The 27,223-nt window shown below is 40.9% G+C and overlaps 1 protein-coding gene across 1 annotated transcript in view; it reads left to right on the forward strand.

Annotated features, from left to right (window-relative positions):
• MSH3 (mutS homolog 3) overlaps positions 1-25,522 on the forward strand; it is a 79,547-nt gene extending 54,025 nt beyond the window's left edge. Inside the window, exons 17-24 of the mRNA XM_072139127.1 lie at positions 2,570-2,686; positions 7,492-7,599; positions 9,125-9,239; positions 14,084-14,241; positions 20,181-20,367; positions 21,048-21,174; positions 23,980-24,154; positions 25,100-25,522. Of these exons, the coding sequence (XP_071995228.1) occupies positions 2,570-2,686; positions 7,492-7,599; positions 9,125-9,239; positions 14,084-14,241; positions 20,181-20,367; positions 21,048-21,174; positions 23,980-24,154; positions 25,100-25,196 (1,084 nt within the window). The 3' untranslated portion in view covers positions 25,197-25,522. The remainder of the gene's footprint in view (positions 1-2,569; positions 2,687-7,491; positions 7,600-9,124; positions 9,240-14,083; positions 14,242-20,180; positions 20,368-21,047; positions 21,175-23,979; positions 24,155-25,099) is intronic.
• The last annotated feature ends 1,701 nt before the right edge of the window (positions 25,523-27,223 follow it).

A 27,223-nucleotide genomic window follows, 5' to 3' on the forward strand; every position in this document is an offset into this window, starting at 1 on the left:
CACAAGCTGAAAGACGGGAGGTCACTGGCTAAAAGCAGTAATCAACAAAAGCAACAATCTGCAGGATATTTACTTTTAAGGACATCCACATCTTGACCATACAAGAAATCTATCTACATCTGTGAGGGCAACATAAGAGAGGCATAGTCCATTACGTGCCCGAGGAACAAGGATCACCTGGCCTCTGTTCTCTTAAAGGAACACTTCAATCCAAGCTAATTTATTGAATAATGCATGGTGCAGGTCCTGAGGGGAGACTCATTTTCTTTGTATTCCTAGAACCTTGCTAGAACCTAGTCCCTTCAGGCCCTGCATAAGGTATAATTCAATGAATCACATGTGACTGGAGTGTTGTTTTAATCCCTTGAGGACATGTGAAGTATTTTGTGTGTCATAGTTCTTATAAGGCTGTATAAAGCAGGCTCACGATTTGAGCCCACTCCATGCATAGGTGGTATCGGCTGCATTATGCAGTTGACACCCGCAATCATTGTTAAACCCCTAAGTGCTGCCATCAAATGAGAGAAAATTCTCAAATCTCAATCCACTAGTGATGTTTACACAATAAATAAAGTCTACCCCCTAAGTAGAATTTTACTCAGTTTTATTGGTGTTTTAGCTCCTATCACTCTCTAGGCTGCTCAGTGCAAAATTCAATGGTGTGGGCGGGGACTCTCTAAGCAGACACATTGGGGGTCATTTACTAAGGGCCCGATTCGCGTTTTCCCGACGTGTTACCCGAATATTTCCAATTTGCGCCGATTGTACCTGAATTGCCCCGGGATTTTGGCGCACGCGATTGGATTGTGGCGCATCGGCGCTGGCATGCAGTTCTCCCAATGAAATGCCCTGCAGAGACGCATATATTATTATATACTCGTGTATAAGCCGAGGTGAGGTTTTTCAGCACATTTTTTTGTGCTGAGAAACTCTGCTTATACACAAGTATATACGGTAATAATGGCTGTAAGTTCCAATAACGGAATCAATAAAGGGGTTTTAGATGGAAATACATACATTTTTAAAAATCTATTAACATATGTATCTTTTTTCTTTAATATTTAGAAGTATTCTTATCCAGTGCATTATGCTTTCATTGCCAAGGCTTGTGTCGCCACATCCAGGGCTGGGGCCAGCGCTGGCCATACCTTGCAAAGTTCCAGGATAAAGGGCTGCTAATGGGGCCCACATAAGGCTGTACTTAAGGAATCCATGGGGTGAGGGGGCTGTATCTAATGTATCCTTAGAGGTGAGGGGGGCTTTATATAAAATAACCACTGTAAGTTTCTGAATTTTTAATGCTGCCACGTGAGTTCACTCTAAAGGGGCCCACCGAGGCTCTGTCGCACAGGGACCTACTGAAGCTGGAGTTGACCTGACCACATCCATTTTTTATTTGACCTATGTGTGAGTCATTACCCAGTACAGTCACAAAACAACATGTCACGCTGTTCTTAGTGGGTAGTGAAGAAACAGCAGCACTTGACTAAATGTTGCAGTCCGTGATCTGTCATCCCACCTATCTGATACTTGTCACCTATTGCTTTTACCCAATATTTACATCTGGAAATTGTGAAATTCTTTACCATATTTTCTCTAGAAAAGTCAGAAGCGTTAACTAGCTTGGGGTTTTCCCACCAAGCGAGTTAGGCCTTATCCACAGTTATGAGACCCCCGCAGATCACGAGAATGCGGGGTCCAATGGGGTTCCATGTACCTCCGTCGTACTCCTCGTCGTTCCCCATGATTAATGGAGCAGGCGGTACATGGTAAAGGATTTTGGCCACTGCTAGTTGTTCCGGTCTGGTTATGTCCAGTTCCCCTACACAGCCCAGCACACATATTTTGGGATCGATAGGTACGTTAACCGAAAACACTTTATATATCAGTCTACTTGCTTGCTCTATTCATTTCTATGGAGCTGACGGAGATTACCGTTTCCTCATTGCTCCCCACGGCGCTCGCCAATCTCTGTCAACTACATATAGAACAGAGGTACCTGGGGCCCCATTGGACCCCTCTTTCTCGTGATCTGTGGGGGTCTTACCACTGAGGCCCCCACAAATCGGTAAGTAAGGCACTATCCTGTGGATAGGGCCTAACTTGCTTGGTGGGGAAAACCCCTTTAAAATATTGCTAAAACAACCCAAATAACTTGGTGTGATAAAAGCAATCTACTACATGTTTTCACCTGAATGAATGTAATATCATCGAGAGGACTAAGCGAGATTTCTTGTAAAGCAGTTATTTTTACAGTAGCGAGATGAGGAAGTGTCCTTATATGCAGAAATGTGTATTATACAAGTCTGTAAGGCATTCTGTGAGCGCTTCACCATAGTAACCCGGTGCTCTATTTATACAAAAGGAAATGTGAAGCTACAGGGACTGGGCTCACCATAATGGAGCGATCCTTCTTTATTGTCAATCCACTTATTCTAAAGCTTGGTGAAAATATAAAAAAATAGTGGCGGAGACTAATTTTCCCCGGTGATTACATAACTGATTGCTTGGTAACCTTGATTTCTTTTTCTGATTTTAGCATTTTTCTCTCTCTCTCTCTCTTTTATAGCACAAAAGCTGTCAGTCGCTTCCACTCTCCTTTTATTGTCGAAAATTACAGACATCTGAATCGGCTTCGGGAGCAGTTAGTCCTTGACTGCAATACTGAATGGCTACGCTTTCTTGAGTGAGTTACTGAAACAGTCATCAAACATTTATGTAGGATTTAGTCTTGATTGCCGTACATTGGACGTGGCCCAATACAGGAGTGTGACTGGGAAGTCTTCTGATGAAAGCCATTGCTGCCAATGATATGATCAATCCTTTTCGATTGATATTCATATGGGATTGCAAAACTTTACTTGCTTTAGACAGTCCTGGGCTTTACCCATTTAGACTATTTAAGACATATCAACAGAATACAGGCGGTCCCCTACTTAAGAACACTCGACTTACATACGACCCATAGTTACACACGGACCTCTGGATATTGGTAATTTATTTTACTTTAGCCCTAGACTACAATAAACAGCTATAACAGTTATCACAGGTGTCTGTAATGAAGCTTTAGTGTTAATCCTGATTCTTATGACAACCCAACATTTTTAAAATCCAATTGTCACAGAGACAAAAAAAGTTCTGGCTGGGATTACAATGATAAAATATACAGTTCCGACTTACATACAAACTCAACTTAAGAACAAACCTACAGACCCTATCTTGTATGTAGCCCGGGGACTGCCTGTAAATAGATACAGGTCTGTCTAAGAGCTTGGGAGTGGAGATTTGCAGGTGGTCTGAGCGTAGTATGTGCCAAGCACATGTGTGGCCACTCTCCATTCAACACGATGGGAGTTCCAAAAGCATAGCCTCAGCTGTTGTCACTCACATACAGTTGAATGGAGAGTGGCCGGACATTCATTCTATGGGTCCCTGAGGTAGGACCTGCATCTATCATCTATTTATGACATATGGATATATTAGAAATGGTCTAAATGGGAAAACCCTTTAATGGGTTTTGCCCATGTGAGAAAGTTTTACAATATTACAATAAAGATCATTTTTAACCCCCTTGCTTTACAATTTTACTCTGTTTTATTGCTATTTTAGCTCCTATCACTTAGTGGTGGTCAGTGTGGGCGGGAACTCTCTAAGCAGAAACTTCATGATCTCTCTGTGCTATGAGATGCTGTGTGCTGACATGGTGTTTAGATCATCAGGGTACAGGTTTATCCACACAAGAGAGATTAGACAGATCAGAGCTGAGGTCCATAAGATGAATATAGCAGATGTGCTATATGCTTCCCTCCCGTATATAGATCTTATCTTACCTGTAATTTGTAGACTAAGGCTACATTTACACCTCAGTATGGGAGATGTATGTACGGCCGCAAGCTTGGGGCCATACATACGTCCCTCATGGCAATGGCCACACGGAGCAAAACTACTCCGCGCATGTGTGGCACCGTACTGCTCCTTACATGGGGAAAAGGTAGGACATGTCCTATCTTTCCCCATGTTATGGGCCCTGCGCAATGGATCGTTATGGAGGTGGAAGGGGTCACCCCTCCTCTCCATCTCAGCTGACGTATGCCCGCACAGTTACGTCAGTGTGCATATATCCCAAGTCTCTGCATGCTGCTTGCCGGCATGAAGTTCCTGTGTCTGAGCTGGTCTTGTAATGCAGGGGGCAGGGGAAGGGACAGAGAGAACTGCAGTGTGCAGACTAGGGAAGCTATTCATGAGAAAAAGAAGCTATTTTTTTTTAAAATATTGAATTGGAGAATGTGCTATTATATCTATTTATCAATATATCAGTATATTTAAGAATCTTGTGTTCATGGGAATACCCCTTTAAGGACACACATACTGTCTTTTTTTAATAAAAAAAATTTTTTATATCCTTTTTGCACACACTAAAAAAAAAATACTAAAACATTTAAACATCAAATGATCCAGGACTGAGCATTAGGAACAGGAATCAGGACAAACATATCCTATGCAGCAGGCTAGGGGTCTTGTATGCCCTGTGCAAATAAATGGACTTCAGATGGGCTTCTGATGGAGACAATAACAGTATTCCTTCCACTGGGAATTCGAAATTTCCTCTACATCAGCCTTTTATTTGTCTTTTATGGATTGAGGATAAGCTTTCAAATATTCCTCCAAGAGCCTATCGTAAATAAGCAATACAATATCTCTATTCGGGCCTCCCCCATCGACCGTTTTAAGTTACCATGGACACAAACACTTTCTGTGGGGTGTTTGGTCAAGATTCTGTCAAAAATTTTGTTGTCCTTATCTATCAGATAACCATGAGGTAAATGCTACTTGCAACTATTCCTCCTTACCCCAGAGTAAACATGCATACACAGCTTAGCTTAAAGGGGTTGTCTCACAATACTTGCCTTCAATACACAAGTGATTTTTTGGATGTACAAGCCCCTCCCCCAATGATTAGGAGAATGGAGAATTGAAAGTCTACCTAAATACTACCGGTAAGAATAGCACCTGGACCATCCCTCCATTTTCCATTTCTATGGGACCGCTTGAGATTGCATTGCAAGGACTATCATCTAAAGATGGGATATGATGTTAATTACAATGTGAAACCTAGCATGTTTTTTTACATATAGCAATACAAAAGTTAACAGTTCCTGGAGGAACCAACAATTTTTTTTTTGGGGGGGGGGGGGGGGCTTAGTTCCACTAAGTAGCATCCCTTACAGAAAGTTCACCAAATTAATCACCAAATCTAGTTACCTAATCTTCAGGGAGATGAAATTATGATACCGGTTCTGTATATCTAATGTACCCATTGGGCACTGATTATAGCACAGAGAAATAGGCCAGCACAGGATCCACATATATGCCTAAACTTCAGAGGTAATTATTGCTTGTTGTAACAGGAAAGAAAATAAAAGTTTAATTCCACTGGTGCGGTGTATTGCTACCCCCTCGTATATCTCTCTTATAAGGGCTTAGCCTTTAAACGCCACTGACTTACTGTTACATTACACAGAGGATTCGGCTGGTGGAGTAAAATTGGCTTTATTAATCAGTTTGATGGATTGTTTGGATGATGGCAGTGAGTGCTGGGGATTAATAATGTACACTTTCTCGGCTCTTATTTACATTGCACACAGCATGATGGTATTACAGAGTCCACACAACTGTATTATGTATGTATGCTTGCATTTCCTAGTATTTACTCATTCACAGTTGTATATCTGCCAATGAATACAGACTCTGCTGTGGTGCACAGGAGGCAGATTTACAGACTATTTTATTGTAATGGAAATCCAGAGAACCTCAGCGTACCATAAGTCTTGTATAAAACATGTATTGGCAACATTTTTGGCCAGGGACCATGGAAGATGGAATTTAAAGTGTAACTAAACTTATGAGTCATTTTTTTACGGCATAATTTAATAGTTCAGCTCATTATAGCACCTTTCTAATATAATTTGGTGAAGAAAAAGTATTTCTTTGTCTGTTTTTTCAGCTTAAGGGGAACCTATCATGGCCATTTGGGACACTAAACCACCCACAGGTCCTTATGGATTGGTGATTTAGAGTCCCAAATCGACCTGTATCATTTTTAAGAATTCAGATTTTTTTAAAAAAAAACATGACACTCACCTCGGTCCGTCGGAGCCTGTGCCTTCAGGCAAGTGAAGGCGGAACATTACACCGCAGCTTTACTGCGCATGCGCTGGAAGGTCTGGATACTGTCCAGGATTTACTTCTCTCTTAGCAAAATGTTGCGCCAGTGTGGGATCTCCTGATGCAAGGTAAGTATTTAAGTTTATATTATTTATACATTTATATTGCCTCAATTTAAAATATGCATAAACACATATTGTAGATTTCCTTTAAGGTTTTCTAGGTCTCTGCTGTAAAAGATTCAACAGGAAGCTTCATTATTTACTTCCTGTGGATAAACGGGTGCACGGTTTGATATATCACAGATTGTAATCAGAGTTGAATGCTATAACAAGCTGTGCACCTGTGTGACATCAAGTGACCATGCACCAAAGGTAAACTAGGAAGCTTCTTGTTGAATGACAGCAAGCAGAGATCTAGGGAACTGCGATGAATTGATTCAGAAAGTAAATGGAAACATTGTACCGTAATAACTTTTGATTACACAAACAATATCAATTATTTGCTGGAAGTGGAAAACCCATTTATGGTTCTACAATGGATTTTATTAAATGTTGCATTATAATAAAGAATTTTACACAACAGGACGTGGTGTGAACAGTTTCAAAAATGTATGCATATGGGACTTCTTTAGGGATATAATTTGTATAAGCGATATGCATCTAGTTTAACAAAGACGACGAACAGTAACAGAATAATGGCCTAACCAGCCAACAATAAAAAGTATAAATTGAGGTGGGAAACCTCTTTAAACACAGATCACACCCACTGATTTGTGTATCTACTTAGTAAGAAGATTGTGCCATTTTGCCTGAATATTAATACAGTGGAAGTTTAGTTTACAAAAACATTTTCTTCTCTTTGATGCTTTTTATTATGGATGTGTCTTCTGGTGAGATACTGTATAAACTATAGTCTGATAAATACAGTAATTAACAAAAATGTAATCTCTGTAGTTCTTATATGATCATCACTGTTTAGTGAGATGGCACATGCACGGAACTTTGTGTATACAGTGTTAGGGAATTGCCTATCCAGCAATTTCCTAATATGTTTTTACAGTCCCTTCTGCAGGTAGCGGAGATGAAGGTGAGAAATTAATTGAAAATGTATTATTAATTGACCATTAATTGTGCTGTCCCCAAAACAGAAGAAGCTACAAAAAAAGAAAGCTTTATGCTCTATGAATGTTCAGTCAGTCACTGCTACTTCTGAGGTTTTCATTGTTATTCCTGGATTATCACCGCTTGGTTACCAGAGCTTTTGTATAATAGTAGATTTATCTCTGTTTGATGGAAGTTTCTAATTAATCTTTTTCATTTCTAGTAAATTTGGAGAGCATTATCATTCAATAGCGAAGGCTGTGAATCACCTAGCAACTGCCGACTGCATCTTCTCTTTGGCGGAAGTGGCCAAGCAAGGTGATTATTGCAGGTAATTACTTCAGTCTTTTTGCTGTTTCTTATTACGTAGTATTAATAATAAAGGTAATAAATGAGGCTGTATATTACAGTTTCCTCTTATTAAGGGTAAATTCACACGACCATTGGGGAAATATATACGGCCGCCTAGTGTGGGACTGACCCACCAGAGTACCAGAGGATCCTCCAGTGGGCCATAGCTTAACCCAATACTGAACCTGAGTCCATCAGAAAACACCACAATTTGAAGGCGGCTAGAGAATATTTGCTGGGGGATAATGAAGAGTGGTCCCCCAGATTGGTTTTCTCTGGTGGGCCTAAGGAAACCCAGTCCGACACTGCGGCCGCCGTATATTCGTCCCCCCATAGGCCGGCAATGGGTGCACAACGCGGTATGTTGCAGCTTTCCAGTACAGGATAGCGGGCACACGTTAGTGTGAATTTGCCCTAAATCTGTACTGCAGACATTAAGTGCTTATTTACTAAGGGTCCCGCGGCCGCATTTTCGTCGGGTTTTCCGACTTTTCGGGGATCGTGCCACCAGGACAGGGATTTAGAAGGCCATTGTGTCACACACGATCGGATTTTTGGCGCAATGGTGCCGGCTTTCATGCAACACAAATCAGGGGGCGGGCCGTCGGACATCTGACGGATTCTGACAAACCGCAGGATTTAACTTCAAAATTGTGTTGCAAGCCCAAGCTCTTACATGCACCTGGAAGAAGATGGTGAACTCCGGCGGACCTGAGCGGGGAAGCGACACATGCAGGAAATCCTGCGCACGATCTCAGTGAATCGCGGCAGCTGTGCATTCTCGTCAGGGAACGCACCTCAGGAAACACGCATGAACGGGTAAGTAAATGTGCACCAAAGTGTCTGTAAACAAATCAGTGCAACTGGAGTCCGACTCAAGTCTTATTTTGCACCAGATATATCATGCTGATTTATTTAGAGTCTGCGCAGTTGTACTTTAGATCATCTATTAGTTTATTTTAGAATTTTATGACGCTCAGAATTATCTGCGACCCAGGTTAGGTCGCACCCTTTATGAATGAGTCTGAAAACAACCCAAAAATGGTCTAAAGCCCTCAATAAATGTGGCGCACAGACAATTAGGCAGAAATTACTCCACCATTCTGGCATACAAGGTTGACAAATACTAAATTCTGCCATTCAGTTTTTTCCCTAACTTTCCCTCCATACCGTTTGTATTCTTTGCTTCTTCTCTTGGAATTGTTAAGGAAATTGAAAAGAATTAAAAACAACATGGCCTTTTTCTAAAAGAAAAAAAAATTATCACTGCTGCCCCCAGGATGTGACTGGTATTGAAGATTAATATAATAGATTTGGACTGCGGTACCACACATAGCCAGTAGACAGGTGTGGCACTGTTTTGACTGCTACTCCAACTTACTAAATCTTACAAAAAAAATCACTACTTAAAGTCTTCCTTTAACTGCTTTTTTAAAACATACATTGTATATGAATAAATATATACAAATGTATGCATATAACATAAAATATTATTCTATTTCCAGACCAACTGTTCACGATCATGGACCTGAAATAACGATTAAAAATGGCCGCCATCCTGTCATAGATTTACTATTGGAAGAGCAAAATCAGTATGTTCCAAACAGCACCAGTTTGTCGGTGAGTATTGTTACCTCCTGGAATAACCTAAATATACATTGCTCTTATAAGCACTAAAAAGTCATAAGTGTACAGTCCAAAAGTCTTTTCTGCCAACTTCCTGGATAAGTTGATAAGTGAGTTATAGGAAAACCTGTATCTGTCAGAAAAGAATAATAATTTATTGTCTTAAAGGGGTATTCCCACGAAACAAGTTTCTTAAATATATTCAGGATACCAATATAACACATTCTCTAATTCCCTGTTATTAACAAAAATACAGCATTTCACAGATATAAGTCCAACCTGTCTCTATCAGTCCTGGTGTACACCATTTCAGTTGCCCCTAGACACGACCATGTAACTTATGACTTCGGGACGGGTGGCCGCCATCTTTGATTTCTGTCTGACGACGTGTAGCTGAGATTTTTGTGTCTCTCTGTGCTTCCTGCACTCTAGCCCCTCGACTTTCAGGATGGAGCTCACAGACACTAACTCACTTCTTGCCAGCAAACAACACATTGTGAGGATAGAGAAGCTGCAAGCTTCCGGCAGATAAGTTATCCGGGGGAAAGGGATCTGCCCTCTCTGTGAGGACAGATATGTAGCAGTGCTGACAGTGTGTAATAGGCATCTCAGGCATCTCATCATCTCATGTCTGATCTGTCTCATCTCTCTCTTTCTATGTGTCAGATACTAGTACAATGTCCAGAAGCCAGAAGAAAGTGTATATAAACCTTGTGTCTGCTTAGAGAGTCCTTACCCACACTCCGGAATTTTACACTGACCATCACTGAGTGATAGGAACTAAAACAGCAATAACACTGAGTAAAATTGTAAAGTAAGGGGTTAAAATGATTTTTATTGTGTAAACATCACTAGTGGACTGAGATTTGAGAATTTTCTTTTGTGGGAAAACCCCTTCAAATTCCCATGACATTCATTCATAAAGTCTTTATATCCAGAAATGTATATCTTAAAGTTCTGTGATGCTCTGTTATCACAATCCAGAAGTCGGTCATAGATGGATACATTCAATTTCCAGCGTTTTTTTTTTTTTTTTTCAATCCAAGCAGAGGTAGATGCATTATCTGACATAATAGACGTACTTTGCCGTTGTCTATAAAGTGCAAACTTGCCACTTATGTTCTTCTATTTCCATATTAATGTAGGCTTCTCGTGGAAATCGGTTGCTATGGAGAAGAGCAGCCTACATTTTTAATGTTTTCACTGGCACTTTTCACAGTGTTTTTAAAGTACTTTATTTTTTTTTTATCGTTTAAAACTTTTTTTTTAAAGGATATTACCACCGGGATCAAGCATTATAAACCAAGCACACTGACATAGTTTTATACTAAATGGTGTGCGCCCCCTCTGACCGGATCCACTTTTCTTTGAGCTTCTTATGGTTTTGTTTAAAAAAAAATGAAAATAAGCCTTAGTGGCTCCAGGCTATGGTGTTACGGAGCACGAAGCCCCTTAGGCTTGTTTGCATAATTTTTATAGCTTTTTTTGTAAACAAAAGAGCATTAGAAGATAAAAAAGAGCTAACTATGTCTAGACACTATCTACAGGCAACGGTTTCAGGGTTACGGCTACTTTTTGGTGCAGAGCAGACGGATTGCAATAAAAATAGTTTAATAAATGAAAATCAGCCGCCATCTTATATACAAAGTCCAAAGTCAGTGGGACTGCAGAGAAGCATCTTCCGGATAACAGACAGGGGGAGTACCCAGAATTGGTTGATAAAGGGTTAGTTGCATGCAGTTACCGAGTGTGATAGGCTTCCCTAAATAAATGGGTTTTAAGAGCACATTTAAAACTTTGGAGGATCAGTAATCGTCTGCTAGTCCAGACATTCCAGAGAATTGCTGCAGCTTGGGAGAAGTCCTGGAGACGTGAGTGAGAAGTTCGAGTTAAGGAAGAGAATAATCTATGATCACTGGCAGATAGAAGAGCACGGGTTGGACCATATAGTGAGATAAGAGAGGAGAGGTAAGGAGTTGCAGCATTATGCAGAGCTTTGTGGATGAGGGTTATTAATTTATTAAATTAAATTTACATTGGAAGGAAACGGGCAACCGGTGCCGAGACTGGCACAGTCTGGAGTGATCGGTGTAGCGTTTGGTCTGAAAGACAAGCTTAGCTGCTGCATTAAGAATAGATTGTAGAGGAGAGAGTTTAGTAAGTGGAAGACCGATTAGTAGGGAGTTACAGTACTCTAGACAAGAGTGAATCAGGGCGACTATTACTGTTTTAGAGGTTTCAATTGTAAGAAATGGACGGATTCTAGAATTAATTTTAAAGTGCATCTAGCAAGAGCAAGCAAGAGATTGAATCAGCACAACCAGGGTTGGTAAGTAGACAATGGAAAGACAAGAAGTTCAGTTTTGGAAGGATTAAGTTTCGAGAAGAGAGAGGCCATGATTTTAGAGACAGAGATACAGTCACTGGTATTCTGTAGTAAGGTAGGAGTGATATTAAGTGCAGGCTTTATATAGCTGGGTATCATCAGCATAGAGATGATACTGAAAATCAAATCTGCTAATGGTTTGTCCAACAATGTATAGTGGGAAAAGAGAAGAGGACCTAGGAATAAGCCCTGAGGAACCCCGGCAATAAGAGGAAGAGGAGAAGAGAAAGATCCAGAAAAGGAGACGCGGAAGATGCGGTCAGAGAGAGAGGACGAAAACCAAGAGAGTGCAGTGTCCTTCAGGCCAATGGAGCGAAGCATCCTGAGGAGGAGCTGGTGATCCACAGTATCAAACGCTTCCATGAAATCCAGAAAAATGAGGAGAGAATAGTGCCCTTTGGATTTAAAGTGAGGAGATCATTGGAGACTTAATGAAGAGCATTTTTTGAGTGGAAACCAGATTGTAGGGGGGCAAAGAGGGATTTGGCTGAAAGATAGCAGGTTAGTTGAGAATAGACCAGACTGGTCGGCATTTAGCAGCACTGGATGGGTCATGGGAAGCTTTCTTTAGTAATGGAATGACAGCAGCATGCTTGAAAGAAGAGGGATAGACATCCGAAGAGAGAGAGGTTAAAGATTTTAGTGAGATGAGAAGCTACCACTGGGGACAGAGACTGAAGTGTATCGAGTGGTTTTGTGGGTCGAGCAGAGAAGAGGAACTTGGGCACTTCTTCCACTGTGACTGACGGAGGGAAGGGGATTAATGGAGTTGGTGGATTTGGTTATTATTTCCTGTCGAATGCAGTCAATTTCATCTTTAAAATAGGTGGCCAGATCTTCAGCCTCAAGGTTTGTAATCGGTGGCCTAACCTTTGGCATTAGTAAGGAATGAAGAGTATCAAAAAGCCTTTTAGGATTGTTAGAGATATTAGAATAGTGAGGAAGTCAAGAGGCAAAGTGGTCTAGAAACTGGTAGGGTGAGCCAGGACGATATATTACAGCCATGCGAATATCCTGAGGGTGTGGACCTTAAAAGATGGGAAAGGGAAGATGAGTGAGGGTACAGGAGGAATGACATGGAAGGTGCACTGTGTGCCTATTGAGGGTATAGATAGAGGGTAGGTGAGCAGAAAACAGATAATATATTTGGCATGCAAGTCCTGAAATAATCACAGCAACTAGCGAACCGCCAGCAATTGTGGTTATTTCCCCCTTCATGCCATCTCCACGCCAGCAGCAGAGTGTCCTGCCTCACGTCTGTGAACTAGATATAGCCTGTGAACATTAAGCCCTGAAAGGCTATATTGCATTTTACATCTGATGTGTCTGGAGGGACGGGGACTTCATCATAACCCAGGCCAGCGTGTAGAAAGAGTCAGGAAATAGTAGATCGAATCCAGCACTGCTGGTCCTCTAAAACAGCGGTGAAGTTTATTCCAAAATGCAGAGAACATCAGACAAAGGTTTACATTTTCTGAACTTCTTATAAGTTCTTAGTTATAACTTATAACACATAACTCCTTAGAGGATCACCGTATAGGCATTTGAAGTCTTACAGGCCATGTAAGGGCCACCATAGGAACCCAAACCTATCATGAGAACAGGGTCTCCTGACCTCCGTCTTCTAGCCAAGTACAATGGAAAGTGGGTCTTGTGTCTGTGCCTCGCATTCAATTAAATCCATGAGGTGTTTATTACTTTTTCATCATTTATCAATCTTGTACAGGCGGTCCCCTACTTAAGAACACACGACTTACATACGACCCCTAGTTACAAACAGACCTTTGGATATTGGTCATTTATTGTACTTTAGTCCTAGGCTACAATCATCAGCTGTAACAGTTATCTCCGGTGTCTGATATTAAGCTGTATTGTTAATCCTGATTCTTATGACAATCCAACATTTTTAAAATCCAATTGTCACAGACACCAAAAAAGTTCTGTCCGGGATTACAATGATAAAATATACAGTTCCGACCTACATACAAATTCAACTTAAGAACAAACCTCCAGACCCTATCTTGTATGTAACCCGGGGACTGCCTGTACTATCCATAGTAGAATGATATTTATCAGTGTCTGCAGCACGTTGAGAGATTGTTGGCTTAATGGAGAATGTAGATCAAGACATCTAGGAACATTCTTATACCAGAAGTAACTTTAACCGCAACGTCTTGTTTTCAGTAAATACCAGGGTCACGCAGCATCCCTAATGGATTTTCTGAAAGTTGAACATAAAGTAAAATACGGTAGATATTGTATCCTTAGAAGTTATACATATACAGATAAATACAGTGTGTTGCTTATAACTTGCTGGCTCATCCAGGGTTAATTTTGGATGATAAGAATTACTACATACAGTAAAAGGCCGGTTTTATTTGCCTTATTCGAGTGTTATTAACATTTTTTACAACAACTTTAATAATAAATGTGGCTCTATACTTCTCTGTAGGCAGACTTGGAGAGAGTCATGATAATCACTGGACCCAATATGGGTGGGAAGAGCTCGTACATCAAACAGGTCGCCCTCATCACCATCATGGCACAGATAGGATCCTATGTCCCTGCAGAAGAAGTCACAATTGGGGTTGTGGATGGAATCTTTACCAGGTACAAAAAAAAAACTTATTGTAGTAAAGAAAATGGATGTATTTTGAGGATTTTTTGTGAGGATTTTTTGTATTTATATCTGGAATCTTACATTTTGATATATATTTTCCTTTTTGAGGATTTTTTTTACAATTTATTCTTAAAGGTTTTTTTTTCCAGGATTACATTTTTTAAACATGAAGATAATAATCAACCTATACTCGCCTCGGTCTCGGGTTCGGGTGTAGTGCTGCGTCACCTGCTGCCATCGGCCTCTGTTTGTACAGTATATAGAGGATCGGCAGCTGACACCTGCTACAGCCCTTTGCTGTATCGGCTGCGCACTGTTGACTCCACATCACCTCTCTGCCTCTGTGTATAAACGGCTGACGGTGATGGACGACACTGCGCCAATGTGTATACATTGTTGTCTATTTTCATAATTCCTAGGGTCATTTGTAGAGAAAAAATGGTCTTGGACAACCGCTTTGATATCCAATATTCTAAATATTTCGTGAAAAAAGTTTGAGACAGAATGGCTAATCCTGTCTAAGCCGTCATGCGAATGTCAGCATGTGTGTCGTTTTACTACTAATAATAATAATGCACAAAGCAGAACGTAGACCCCACATATCCTAAAAACTACATCCCAGGCATAAAGGACTAACAGAATATTCTTAGACCAAGCACAAATTGGCAGTGACATTACGACGACGAATCACTGCTCATCCTCTGTATTTAAACAGAGGGTGGTGGATGGCACTGCATTGCACCAAAGCAAGGTGAGGTATAGGTTTCTTATTTTTATACTCCCTAGGGCCAGTAATAAATAAGAAGTATTTAATGTTCCGTATTCTGTGTAATCGTGAAATGTTAAGTGAAAAAGTTTTGGGACCGAATTGCTAATTCTGTCTAGGCCCTTCTTCTGTGCCAAAAATCAGCATTTGTCTGATTTGCTAATAGTGTGATCCAAAAAATAATCCTTCTGCAGAGACGTCCACAGTAGAATGCCTGCCACAAACACTTGAAAAAGTCGTCTGGTTTTTGCAGCAGAAATTCTTTGTCCCCTCCAAATGGATATAAACATTTGAAGCATAAATTTAGTGCAAGCTCTGTTCTGCTAAGCAAGTCATCAACTAGCGATTACACGGCGGCTAACCGGCCATTTACCATTTTTATGTTGTCTTAATTTGAAGTAAGATGCCACATTTTGTGCCTAAAATGGGCCAGCTTATAAAGTGTAATAAGCCATAATTGTAGGCATTAAGGCTTAAAGGAACCTGTTATTAGCAACTGACCTAATAAACCTAATTAACCACTACCAGTATTTTGTCAAGCAGCATAATACCTTCTCGTTTTTGTTTCTTTCATGGCCCATGGTGGTGGCATCGTCCAGAAAATCAACTTTGAAGTGAGAGGTAAATTGGTTGTATAAGGTCATGGAGGAGGAGAGTTTAACACTGAAGTCAAGGTGGGAAACTCTGATGCCTCCTCCTCTGGGATTAACATTATGCATCAGACTTCTGGAGATCTGGTTAGTGAGGTCTCTGGATGTAGGACCATCAATTACAGTGAAAGGGGCTTACAGGGAAGAGAGAGCTTGACTTCAGTGTTAAAATCTCTGCATCCTTAACTTTAAAAAAAAAACAATTTACATCTCTCTTAAAAGTTGATTTTGGGGATGATGCCACCACACTGGGTTATGAAAGAAACAAGGTCTGGAAGGTGTTCCGGTAGCTGTTTATTAGGTAAATATCTGATGACCGGTTCCCTTTAAATGAAAATGAGATCTTGTTGACCATTACAAGCAGTCACAGTCCGTATTTCTAGGCCTAGAGTAGAAAGCTAATTGTTTGGGACAGCAAAGCCATTTTTAGTACTTTCTATTTAGTTTGTGCATTTTTTCCCTATTAGTATTTGAGGAAATGGATTCGGTCGTATAAGCCTCAACATTTCTTTGTGACTTTAAACAAGTTACTTTTATTACTTTGAATAAGTTTCAAACCAGAATAACAAGCGTACAGCTAGAACTATAGTTTTCACTTTGTACAACTTAGAAGTATTGATTTAATTGGAGTTAAGGCAACAAGCAGGAACCCTGCATGCGGGAGCCTTGTGCTAATTATTTTCTTTCCTCGCAGACACATTCGGAAAGGTCATTCTCCTAACATTTACCATTTTATAAGCTGTTGTATTCATAGTGAATACTATCACCAGAACAATACTATAACATTCTGTGAATCGAAAGACCTCGGTTCAGTAAAATACACAAATGTTGGCCCATTTTTAACTTTTCTCTCCTATCTTCCTGAAGCTAATATTCTGATCATTGGGGGCAGTGCATGCATTCTACCCCTCTATTCAATGTCTATAGATAAGTGCAGTGGAAAGTGGACTAATCGAAACAGGAAAACCCCTTTAACTGTGAGGATTACAAAATAGAGTTGTGTGATCCACTGGGAGACCTCTTGCCACAGAGTTTTTTCATGTTCAACCCTTTGTTCATGTTGAACCCAAGTTGACTTACACCACAAAACGGATACATGTCCCATTAGTGGAGGTTTAATTATTAAGAGTACCACCAGTTGAAGTAATAAGGCTGTATTTTAGGAATTGGAATTTATAAATGGCGAAATTGAGGTGATCTTTCAAAATGGTGTGCGAAGCAAAAATGGTTAGGTTGGAAATTAGTCTAAATCTACAGAATATTAATTTGCAAAGTATAAACCTACAGTATACCTAATAGTGTAGATTATCCCCCCAAACAATTTAAAAGCACCTGCCTCTCCCTTATGTTGTATTTCCAATATTTGTGGCCCTGGAAATGCTGAATACCCAAGGGACAGACCCTCCCCTTAAATGTGAGTAATGTGATCTGCTACATGGTCCTACAGCCTGCCGATCATTTAGGTGTGCATGTTATCATTGTTTTACCATTGTCAAGAGATTATCAGTAACATCCAGGATGATGGGCCTCCTGAGCTTTACTCTGTCTACGGTTGTGTCTGGTGAGAAAAAGGCCACCAAGTCCTCCTACAGCAGAGCTCAGGAAAACTCCATTGACATAACACAGTGGCCCTGTTCTTGGCCTATCACAGTGGTGGTGTACCTATGGCACGGGTGTCAGAGGTGGCAATCGGAGCCCTCTCTGTGGGCACCGAGGCCATCACCCCAACGCAGAGTTCATCAGATAGGCCACAATGATCATCTTGCAGTTAGACGCTGCTAAGCTACGTGCCACGTTCAGGGCTATTTTAAAGCAACACACCGTTGGCTGCCAGGGACTAAAGGAGATGCAAGAAGTTGTGAACAGATCATTGGAGCTATTGCTCTGTGTTCAGCAAGAGGCCCAAGAGGGAAACTACAATAATGATATATTTCTCCTCTTTTCTTCTACTGTATTAGTGGCCTCAGGATGCCTATACAATTGAAAACTGGGACAAAACAGGGAGCATTAAGTTGTATCTTAAATTGTCATGTTTACACTTTGACAAACGTGTGGGTTTGAGTTGTACTTTGGGCACTCAGTCTCTAAAGCAGTGATGGCTAACCTATGGCACTGGTGCCAGAGGTGGCACTCGGAGCCCTTTCTGTGGGCACTCAGGCCATCACCAGAGATGACTCCAGGTATCTTCCTGCAGTCCCAGACAGCCCAGGACTTGCTGTGCACAGAGGTATGTTAAAGTGACAGCTGTACCTGGGACTATTTTCTGTTTTTTTGGTGTCCTCAGAGAGCTGGTATGAATGAAAACTGTGACAGAGAAGGGAGTATAAATCATAAATTAAATTTCTGTGTTGGCACTTTGCGATAAATAATCGGGTCTTTGTTGTAGTTTGGGCCCTCGGTCACTAAAAGGTTCGCCATCACTGCTCTAAAGGGTCCGCTATCATATGTGATCCAAGGTTTCCCAACAGATGCGTATGATTAAACACATACTTTGCTGCAAGGAAGAGTTTTCAGCTAATAATAAACCTCTGGTTTTGGCCCATAATACTTTAAACCAATAATTCATATTCTGAATCAACAAACCGAAGGATTGTGTTACTTAAAGCTTGTGTTTCCTCTGGAGCGTCCCATCACTAGACTACTTGCACCATGCCGTCTATCGATGATTGTATTGCATTCTACATATTCATACCCTTTATGGTGGAGGCGGCGAGGTGCTGTTTGTTTTGTAATCCCTGCTATCGTTTTCATATAGAATCTCCAATGTATTACTATAAATTGGGCGTGCCGCCAAACAAAGTGTTAGTGAGTAACCAAGAACATGCTGTCTTGTGTTGTTCAGGCATTGCTTAAGGGAATATCTGATCAGAAAAGTATGCATACATGAATGGGGAACAGATCTATTGTCTAAGTTATGAATTAGGGATATAATCACTTCTGCTCCATTTATTTTATAGAATTAGCCAGGCTTTTAGTAATGGAACAAAAAAAACTGCTAATCTGAGCCGGATGACTTTCCCCAGTACACACATAACGCATGACTTTTCTTTATGGTCTGTTTCTCAGATATGTTACATAGGAAATCACATCTTAGAGAAGAAGTAGAGCGACTGAGACTAACGAGAGACCTCAGATATTCCCCTCCGTATACCGCTGTCATCTGTTTAGTGGGAATCTTTCCTGGTAATTCCTAAGATAGATGGAATAATTGTCACCCTCAGCCAATTAGTTGTATGTGCGCCAGTGATTTTCAATACGATTAATCCACTGAACCACCGCGACAGTACATTCAGCGCAACGGAAGACGACATAACACTTCTCTTACTTTGCCTCCAGACATAAAAAATAAATTCTTTTTCCTCGGGAAGACGCTCTTCTGAGGCCTACACTTATTGCGGAGACAGTGTCTGCAGCTGTGATTTCAAAGCAGTCAGGGGAGAATGAGCCGCCATAACTGTGCATGAGGCGCGGATACATTGATGGATCGATTCATTTCACTATCATGGCTTCATCCCCATGTGTTTGTGCGGCACAATAGCTTCAGCTGCAGTCAGAATTTTTAAGGCTGAGCCTTTTCCTCGCCCCATGTAATCGACTCGCTGGCAGTTTTAAAGTGGCACTAGAGTGTTTGTCAGTGATTAAGAAATGAATATTTCCTAAATGTTTGCTCCATTTTTACTGCTAAAATTCTGATTTTGATGATCAGCTTTCATAGTTTTTTTATATTTTAATAATAATTTACAACATTTTATTATTATACGCTTTTCATATTCCTTTCCTTTTTACAGAGAGTTGTAGTTTAAGAGTAAATTATATTTTATTTTTAATCAAGTTAGTAGCTCAGTACACTGGGGGAGAGGCCTCCTTTGTTAAAGGGGTATTCCCACTTTGGTAAATTAATGTTATTGTTTGTATGATGAAAAATAATAAAGTTTTCCAATATACTTTCTGTATAAATTCCTCACGGTTTTCCAGATCTCTTCTTGCTGTCCTTCTATAGAAAGCTTCATTGTTTATTTCCAGTGGACAGAAGTCTGACCATGGTCACACAGGTGCACGGCTCGTTATATCACAGAGAGTGATCAAAGCTGTGTGATATAACAAGCCTTGCACCTGTGTGACCATGGTCACAGATTTCTGTCCACTGGAAATATACAATGAAGCTTTCTAAAGAATGACAGCAAGCAGAGATCTAGAAAACCGTGTGGAATTGATACAGAAAGGATATTGGAAACTTGTGTAACTTTCATTATTTAAACAAAATCAATTACTTGTTGAAATGGGAAACCCCTTTAAGCATCCGTTATCATTTTTGCTGCCCATTACTACCCAGATGTGCACTATTTCACAGGTATTGACATATCATGGAAATATCAGGTAGAAAAGTGAAAATGAGTGCACTAACAGACATGGGCCGGCCCTCAGTGCACCCAGAAGAAATGAATGATATCAGTTATGCTATGCCTTATATGGTATTTGCTTCCTAAAACCCAAAGCTCCTATTATTTTACAGAATGGGAGCAGCCGATAATATCTATAAAGGACGGAGCACATTTATGGAAGAGTTGTCAGAGACGGCAGAGATATTAAAGCAAGCCAGTCCTCGGTCTCTCGTAATCTTGGATGAATTGGGAAGAGGCACTAGTACACATGATGGGATCGCCATAGCGTATGCAACTCTGGAGTACATTATAAAAGATGTAAGTTTTTGTCTCTTTTATGTTACATTTAGTTCCTTCAACCGCATGATAATGCCATGGGCAACTAGAATTGTTTTACCTCAGACAATTCTGATACGTCTCCACCTTAGACTCAATAGGGGGAATTCATTAAGAATGGCATTTCGAAAGCAAGTCTTAAAATTTCCCCCACCGATGCTCTCTTTCACCCATATCGAGTAAGAGGCTCCGGCCTTTTAGTAAATACATATGCAAACTCCACCAGTTTGGACCTCGTAGGCCAGATCTGAACTGGCAGACCTTTTTTTGCTACAGTCTTATTATAGAGTAAATCCAGAGAGTGGGTGTTCACACCCCTGCCCATCCCACGCCCGCAAAGTGGTGTCCGGATGGAGGAAACAGGAGGGGTAGATTTATGTGCCTTCACCAATGAGTTTTGTATTTATGTAACTCTCCCAATGTATGCACTAAACATACGGCTACCACATACACCGCCTTCTACTATATAGATGCATACGTCACCCATAGCTGACTATTTTGTTGCAATAAGGCTCTGCATGGAATACTATCCAGTACAGTAAAGAGCAAATTATTCCCCAGAAGAATTGATATTATGATTAATATGTACCAAGCAGAGTTTTTTTTTCTCCTGCCTTTCTCGAATTTTCTCAATGTTTTATTAATCTATATTCTGCCCTCAGGTGATGTCATTAACACTGTTTGTCACACATTACCCTCCCCTGTGTGAATTGGAAGCCTGCTATCCTACTGTTGTTGGAAACTACCATATGGCTTTCTTTATTGATGAAGATCAGGGAAATGAACATGGTATGAAGTCTATGATTATAATATTGCGTAAAGAGAAACTGAAAACGTAAATAAAAGCCTGAATTATTATAAAATGCCTTATATACTTAAGTATAAACCAAGTTTTTCAACCCAAAATCTGCTTATACTCAAGTAAAAAATAGAAAGAAATTACTCACCTTTCTGATTTTCCCCCCCACCCTCCTTGCAGGTCTTCTCTTCTCTGTTCCGGGAGAGGCACGTCAGTGTCACACTCCAGCACACAAGCTGTGAGTGTGTACCAGAGTGTGAAGAAGAGAAGACCTGTGGGGGGCGTCGGGAAGGTGTGTATTGATTTTCTTTTTTTATGTATTGGGCAAACAGGGGCTGGCTGGCTATCTATAGGGGCAAACTGGGGCTGGCTAGCTGTCTATAGGTGCAAACTGGGGCTGGCTGTCTGTCTATAGGAGCAAACTGGGGCTGGCTGTCTATAGGGGCAAACTGGGGCTGGCTATCTATAGGGGCAAACTGGGGCTGGCTGTCTATAGGGGAAAACTGGGACTGGCTATCTATAGGGGCAAACTGGGGCTGGCTGGCTATATACTGAGGGCAGGGGGCTGGCTATATATGGAGGGCAGGGGCTGGATGGCTATATACTAGGGAAGGAAGGGGACTATATACTGGCTGTTACCAATGCATTTCCCACCCTAGGCTTATACCCGAGTCATTAGGTTTTCACAGTTTTTTGTTTTAAAATTAGGGGCCTTGGCTTACATTTGGGTCGGCTTATACTCGAGCATATACAGTATGTGGAAAGCCAAAGTGACAATGGGGATTGGTGAGGAGGTGGCGTGAAGGAGAAAATAACCACAATTACTGGCGTTTCGTAGGTAATTGCGATTCTTTCAGGGATTGTACGCCGGGGCTTATATTCTCCTTCTACTCCTGTGCAGCAGTTCTAATATATATTCTCACAGCAGGTTATGCTGGATGATAAATGTATCTGGTCTTGAGTGATGCTCCCCCTCCTGCCTTATCTCCATTTTCTCCAATTTCCTTTTCACGTGACATTGGAGGAGATGTTTTTGTAATAGGTGAATGGTTGAAATTTCACATAAAAGAGGCAATTCTAAAAAACCACTTTTTATACTCTACTTGAGGGTGCCAGGAATAATTGGGTAAAAGTAGGTGGCAAGTTCTAACTTGACAACTCATATTAGTTTTGATAATAAATCTGTTTTTTCATGTTCATTAAACTGTAGATATGTGAATGAGATCGTAGGGGACAGACATTTTTCTTCTGGGGGATCATGGGGGACAGACATTTTTCTTCTGGGGGATCATGGGGGACAGACATTTTTATAGTCTTCTCTTATCATAGATCAGATAAACAGATACCAACAGTAAGCAGTGAGCCACAGTAACTACCAGTGGGGACAGCCTTTGCCTTTATTTATGGTTTTAGCCAGAACAAGCCATATTCTATCCCTAAAATGTCATGAAAAGCTTGCTGCTGGTTCCAAAAGGAGGAATTTATGCAAATGTGAAAGGCTCACTAGTTTTACAGTTACATTGAATGTCATACAATAGTATTTTATTCTGTTAGATTTTGTATCTGAATTTTTTGTATCCCATGGAGTCTCTTTATTTTCTCTAAATTTCTCGTCAAGGTGATTGATTGTAAGGGTTGTATCCATTTCTGAAGTCTCAAGGCAGAAAGCTTTATCATTCCTACACACAATTTCACAAAAACAGAACGCATTCAAATCTCTTTCAAGAGCACAATATTGTACCTCTCTTAAAGGGGCCACGGATGCGTCTGAATGACTGTATATAGATAATGCGTCTATTTTTATAATGTAACCTATGTTCTGTGAGTAGTTGACCCTATTCATGGAAGAGTCGTCTACATCCATTAACATGTTGCTTTTGCATATATGTGCATTTTCAATGTGACCCCACTTGGCCATGGATATACATTTCTAACAAATTTGACTATGTACTATTGTCTAAGCTACACCAGGCAATGTTAATGTAAGATAAACTGTGCACTTACCATGACAACCCTTCTGAAACCTTCATCGGTGATCTGTAAAGGTCAGGAGAAGTTGCCGCTAGTCATTCATTTCAGAATATATATGTATGCATGTGTGTGTATATATATGTATATATGTGTGTATATATATACATATATCTCATATATCTATCTATATAAATATATATAATAGTACCGTGTATACTCGAGTATAAGCTGAGGTACCTAATTTTAACACAAAAAACTGGGAAGTGCATTGGTCACAGCCTCCGTCAGTATAAAGCCGACCAACCCATATCCCCCAGTATATAGCTTGCCAGCCAATGCCCCCCAGTATATAGCCTGCCAGCCCCTGCCCCCTGAAGTATATAGCCTCTAGTGCCTCTTCGAGTCCTTCCACTCCTCTTCGGCTCCTCTTTGGGTCTCCGCACACAACCGCCACACAGAATTACATCAGCCACTTGCTAATGTCAATGTTTTTGAGCCGACGGCATTGCGAGGGGACCCGAAGAGGAACCTGAAGAGGCACTGAAGCATCGGAAGCAAGAAGAGGACTTGAGGGAGGCGTCGGAAAGGTGAGTACAGTGTTAATTTTTTTAATAGACTCAAGTATAAATTTTGTGCTGAAAAACTTGGCTTCTATTCGAGTTTATATGGTATTATGCATTTCCCACTTCGGCAGCCATATATGATAAAAACTCAGCAGTTACAGCCATAACATTTTGCACTAAATCCGTAATACATATACAGGTTTCTATTGTATGTACATGACCATGTGTTGTCTGCTATTTTGCTTTTTTTTAATCCTCCAGAATCTGAAATTGCGGAGAAGCCCGAGTATATCACATTTTTATATCAGATAACTCGAGGAATTGCTGCAAGGAGTTATGGATTGAATGTTGCTAAACTGGCAGACGTCCCAGAGGAAGTTTTAAAGAAAGCAGCTTGTAAATCTAAGGAGCTGGAGGGTCTAGTGGAGATGAAAAGGTAAAGATATCGGCTATATATTTTACACACCGTACTCATAAGTCATTCTATCAGTACAATATTATGTCCCCTGCTGATGATCCAGCCCAGCCAAACCAAAGGATAGAGAGAGGTTGGTACTTACCTGCTAGGGCTTACAATTTATTATATACCCTTTCACCAACACACTCAGTACGATACACACTTATCAATTCATTTATGCACAGTTTATTGAAACTTTAGATATGCTAAGTATTTTTCTTAATCCTTAATTTTTCTTAATATATTCCCAGTGCCTGTTTACTGTGATCTGTGGATCTTCAATACTGAGCATGAGCAAAAAGTGCATGCACATTCTTCTCAAACTTAAACCTACATCCTTAGCTGGGGAATAGAACAAACATTTATAGGACATTCCATAATTCCCCAAATTCTTATGAAATAATTATTGAGCACATACTGCAGTGAACTAATTGTAACAATATATTATATATTTTTGGAGTTGGTCCATTTTATTCCGACTCCTCCAAAATGATCTCCAACTCAGACTCCATGACTCCGACTCCACAGCCCTGGATGAGGCACAGACGGGCTCCTAAGATTTAGAATAGGCTGCTGTACGGCTTTATGGCTTGTAGGCTTTTTGTAATCAGCATTGTAGTTGCCTCATTTGGTAACTAGTACAAGATCAATTTTCACTGTCAAAATATAATTTCTACTAGATTTTCCTTTGTAAATCTATTGTTAACACTCGCAGGTTAGATTTTTTTCAATATAGCAAAGAGCATGCCGCGTACTTTGTGCATTTACTGTGTATTTTGTAACTTTTAGATTGGGTTTTTATAAAAAAAAAAAAAAAAAAAAAAACATAAAAAACAGGATTGCTCTCTGTCTCAATCATTCTACTATACATTTCCTTTCCTTCCTCTAGAAAATCAATTATTAACCAATTTTATTTATTGGCAGGAAGAAGATGAAGATATTTCAAACAGCTTGGCATATTCAGAGTGCTGAGGAACTGAAGGAATTATTGAAGTCTGAAACATCTGAACATTCATCTTGATAAGGGAAATGGCTATGTGGGAGTCATTGGGGTGAAAGAGATTTAGGCACTGGGGACCCACTGAATTTATACTTTATGATATTGCTGAACATAAATTGGAATATGAACCCAAATGTACATGAATAATGAGGCACCAGGGACATGAATGATGCAACTTCTATGTAGATTCCGCCCATGCTAGACCTCGGAGATAAAAGGAGTACAGTAAGGTTAGTCGTGTTATAAGGTGTCACCATTTAAGAAACTTTAGAAATTATTTCAAGTAGAAGTCATGTGCTGAATACACAAGTGTATCATGAACATAAAAATTTACGTTTTTTTAGTAAGAGTTGTCTGTTGTTTTATTCCTGGGAACATTCAATAAGTATAGAACTGCCATTGGTAAAAATAGTTGACTATAACTTGAATAACCATGAACTAGATAACGCAAAAAGTAATATATTTCATTATTGAATATTAATTGAGTATTCCAACCACTAACTTATATACTCGAGTATAAGCCAAGGTACCTAATTTTATCACATAAAAAAAAGAGAAAACCTATTTCCTTAGTGTCAGCCTAAGGCCCCACTAGCCAGCCCCCCAGTGGTATGTAGCTGGCAAGGCCCCCCCAGTGGTTTTTAACCAGCCAGCCCCCCAGTGGTATGTAGCCAGCCCCCCAGTGGTATGTAGCAAGCCAGCCCCCCCAGTGGTATATAGTCAGCCAACCCCCCAGTGGTTTATAACCAGCCAGCCCCCCAGTGGTTTATAACCAGCCAGCCCCCGGTGGTATGTAGCCAGTAAGCCCCCCAGTGGTATGTAGCCAGCCTGCATCCAGACCCCAGTGGTATGTAGCCAGCCTGCATCCAGACCCCAGTGGTATGTAGCCAACCAGCATCCAGACCCCAGTGGTATGCAGCCAGCCAGCATCCAGACCCCAGTGGTATGCAGCCAGCCAGCATCCAGACCCCAGTGGTATGCAGCCAGCCAGCATCCAGACCCCAGTGGTATGTAGCAGCCAGCATCCAGACCCCAGTGGTATGTAGCCAGCCAGCATCCAGACCCCAGTGGTATTTAGCCAGCCAGCATCCAGACCCCAGTGGTATGTAGCCAGCCAGCATCCAGACCCCAGTGGTATGTAGCCAGCCAGCATCCAGACCCCAGTGGTATGTAGCCAGCCAGCATCCAGACCCCAGTGGTATGTAGCCAGCCAGCATCCAGACCCCAGTGGTATGTAGCCAGCCAGCATCCAGACCCCAGTGGTATGTAGCCAGCCAGCATCCAGACCCCAGTGGTATGTAGCCAGCCAGCCCCCCCAGTGGTATGTAGCCAGCCAGCCCCCCAGTGGTATGCAGCCAAGCAGCGTCCAGTCCCCAGTGGTATCTAGCCAGCCAGCTCACTACCCCCAGTATTGTATGGCAAGCCAGCTGCCAGTGGTATATAGCCAGCCCCCAGTAGACTATAGCCATCCTGTCCCCTTCACTCAGTATGCCCAGCAAATACATTAAAATTAATAAACTTAGTACTCACCCCCCTCACACACACGCACACGCAGGTCCTCTTCTTGCTTCCTGTGCACGGGCCATCAGCCGCTTGCCAGAGAGGACCGGTGGGGGACGTCAGAAAGGTGAGTACTGAGTTTTTTTTATTTACCGGCATATTGTTCTGAAAAACTCTGCTTATATTGAGTATATATGGTAATTCTACATCCCCTTTTCCAAGGCCTTGCTCCTTGTCCTAAAAGGTGTCTTAAAACTGTCTTCTGTTGTGCATTTTGAAAGTTTATACAGGAGCAAGAACATGGACCTTAACCGCATATAAGCATTAGTTTGGAAGGGCTCCCCTACAAAGAATCTTATATTTTTCAATGTACAGTGACAAATAAAGTGCCAATCTTCAATATTACATGCCTTGCACCAGCGCATGAGGGATATGGCAAAGGTAGTGACAAGATGGTGTGATGTAAATCTAAACCGCATATATACCGTAATTAGATTGAAGAACAAATGTTCCATTGTCAAAAATAATCCTCAAATTTAGCATTTTGT

Source organism: Engystomops pustulosus, chromosome 1 (assembly GCF_040894005.1).
Source record: "Engystomops pustulosus chromosome 1, aEngPut4.maternal, whole genome shotgun sequence".
NCBI classification, from domain to species: domain Eukaryota; kingdom Metazoa; phylum Chordata; class Amphibia; order Anura; family Leptodactylidae; genus Engystomops; species Engystomops pustulosus.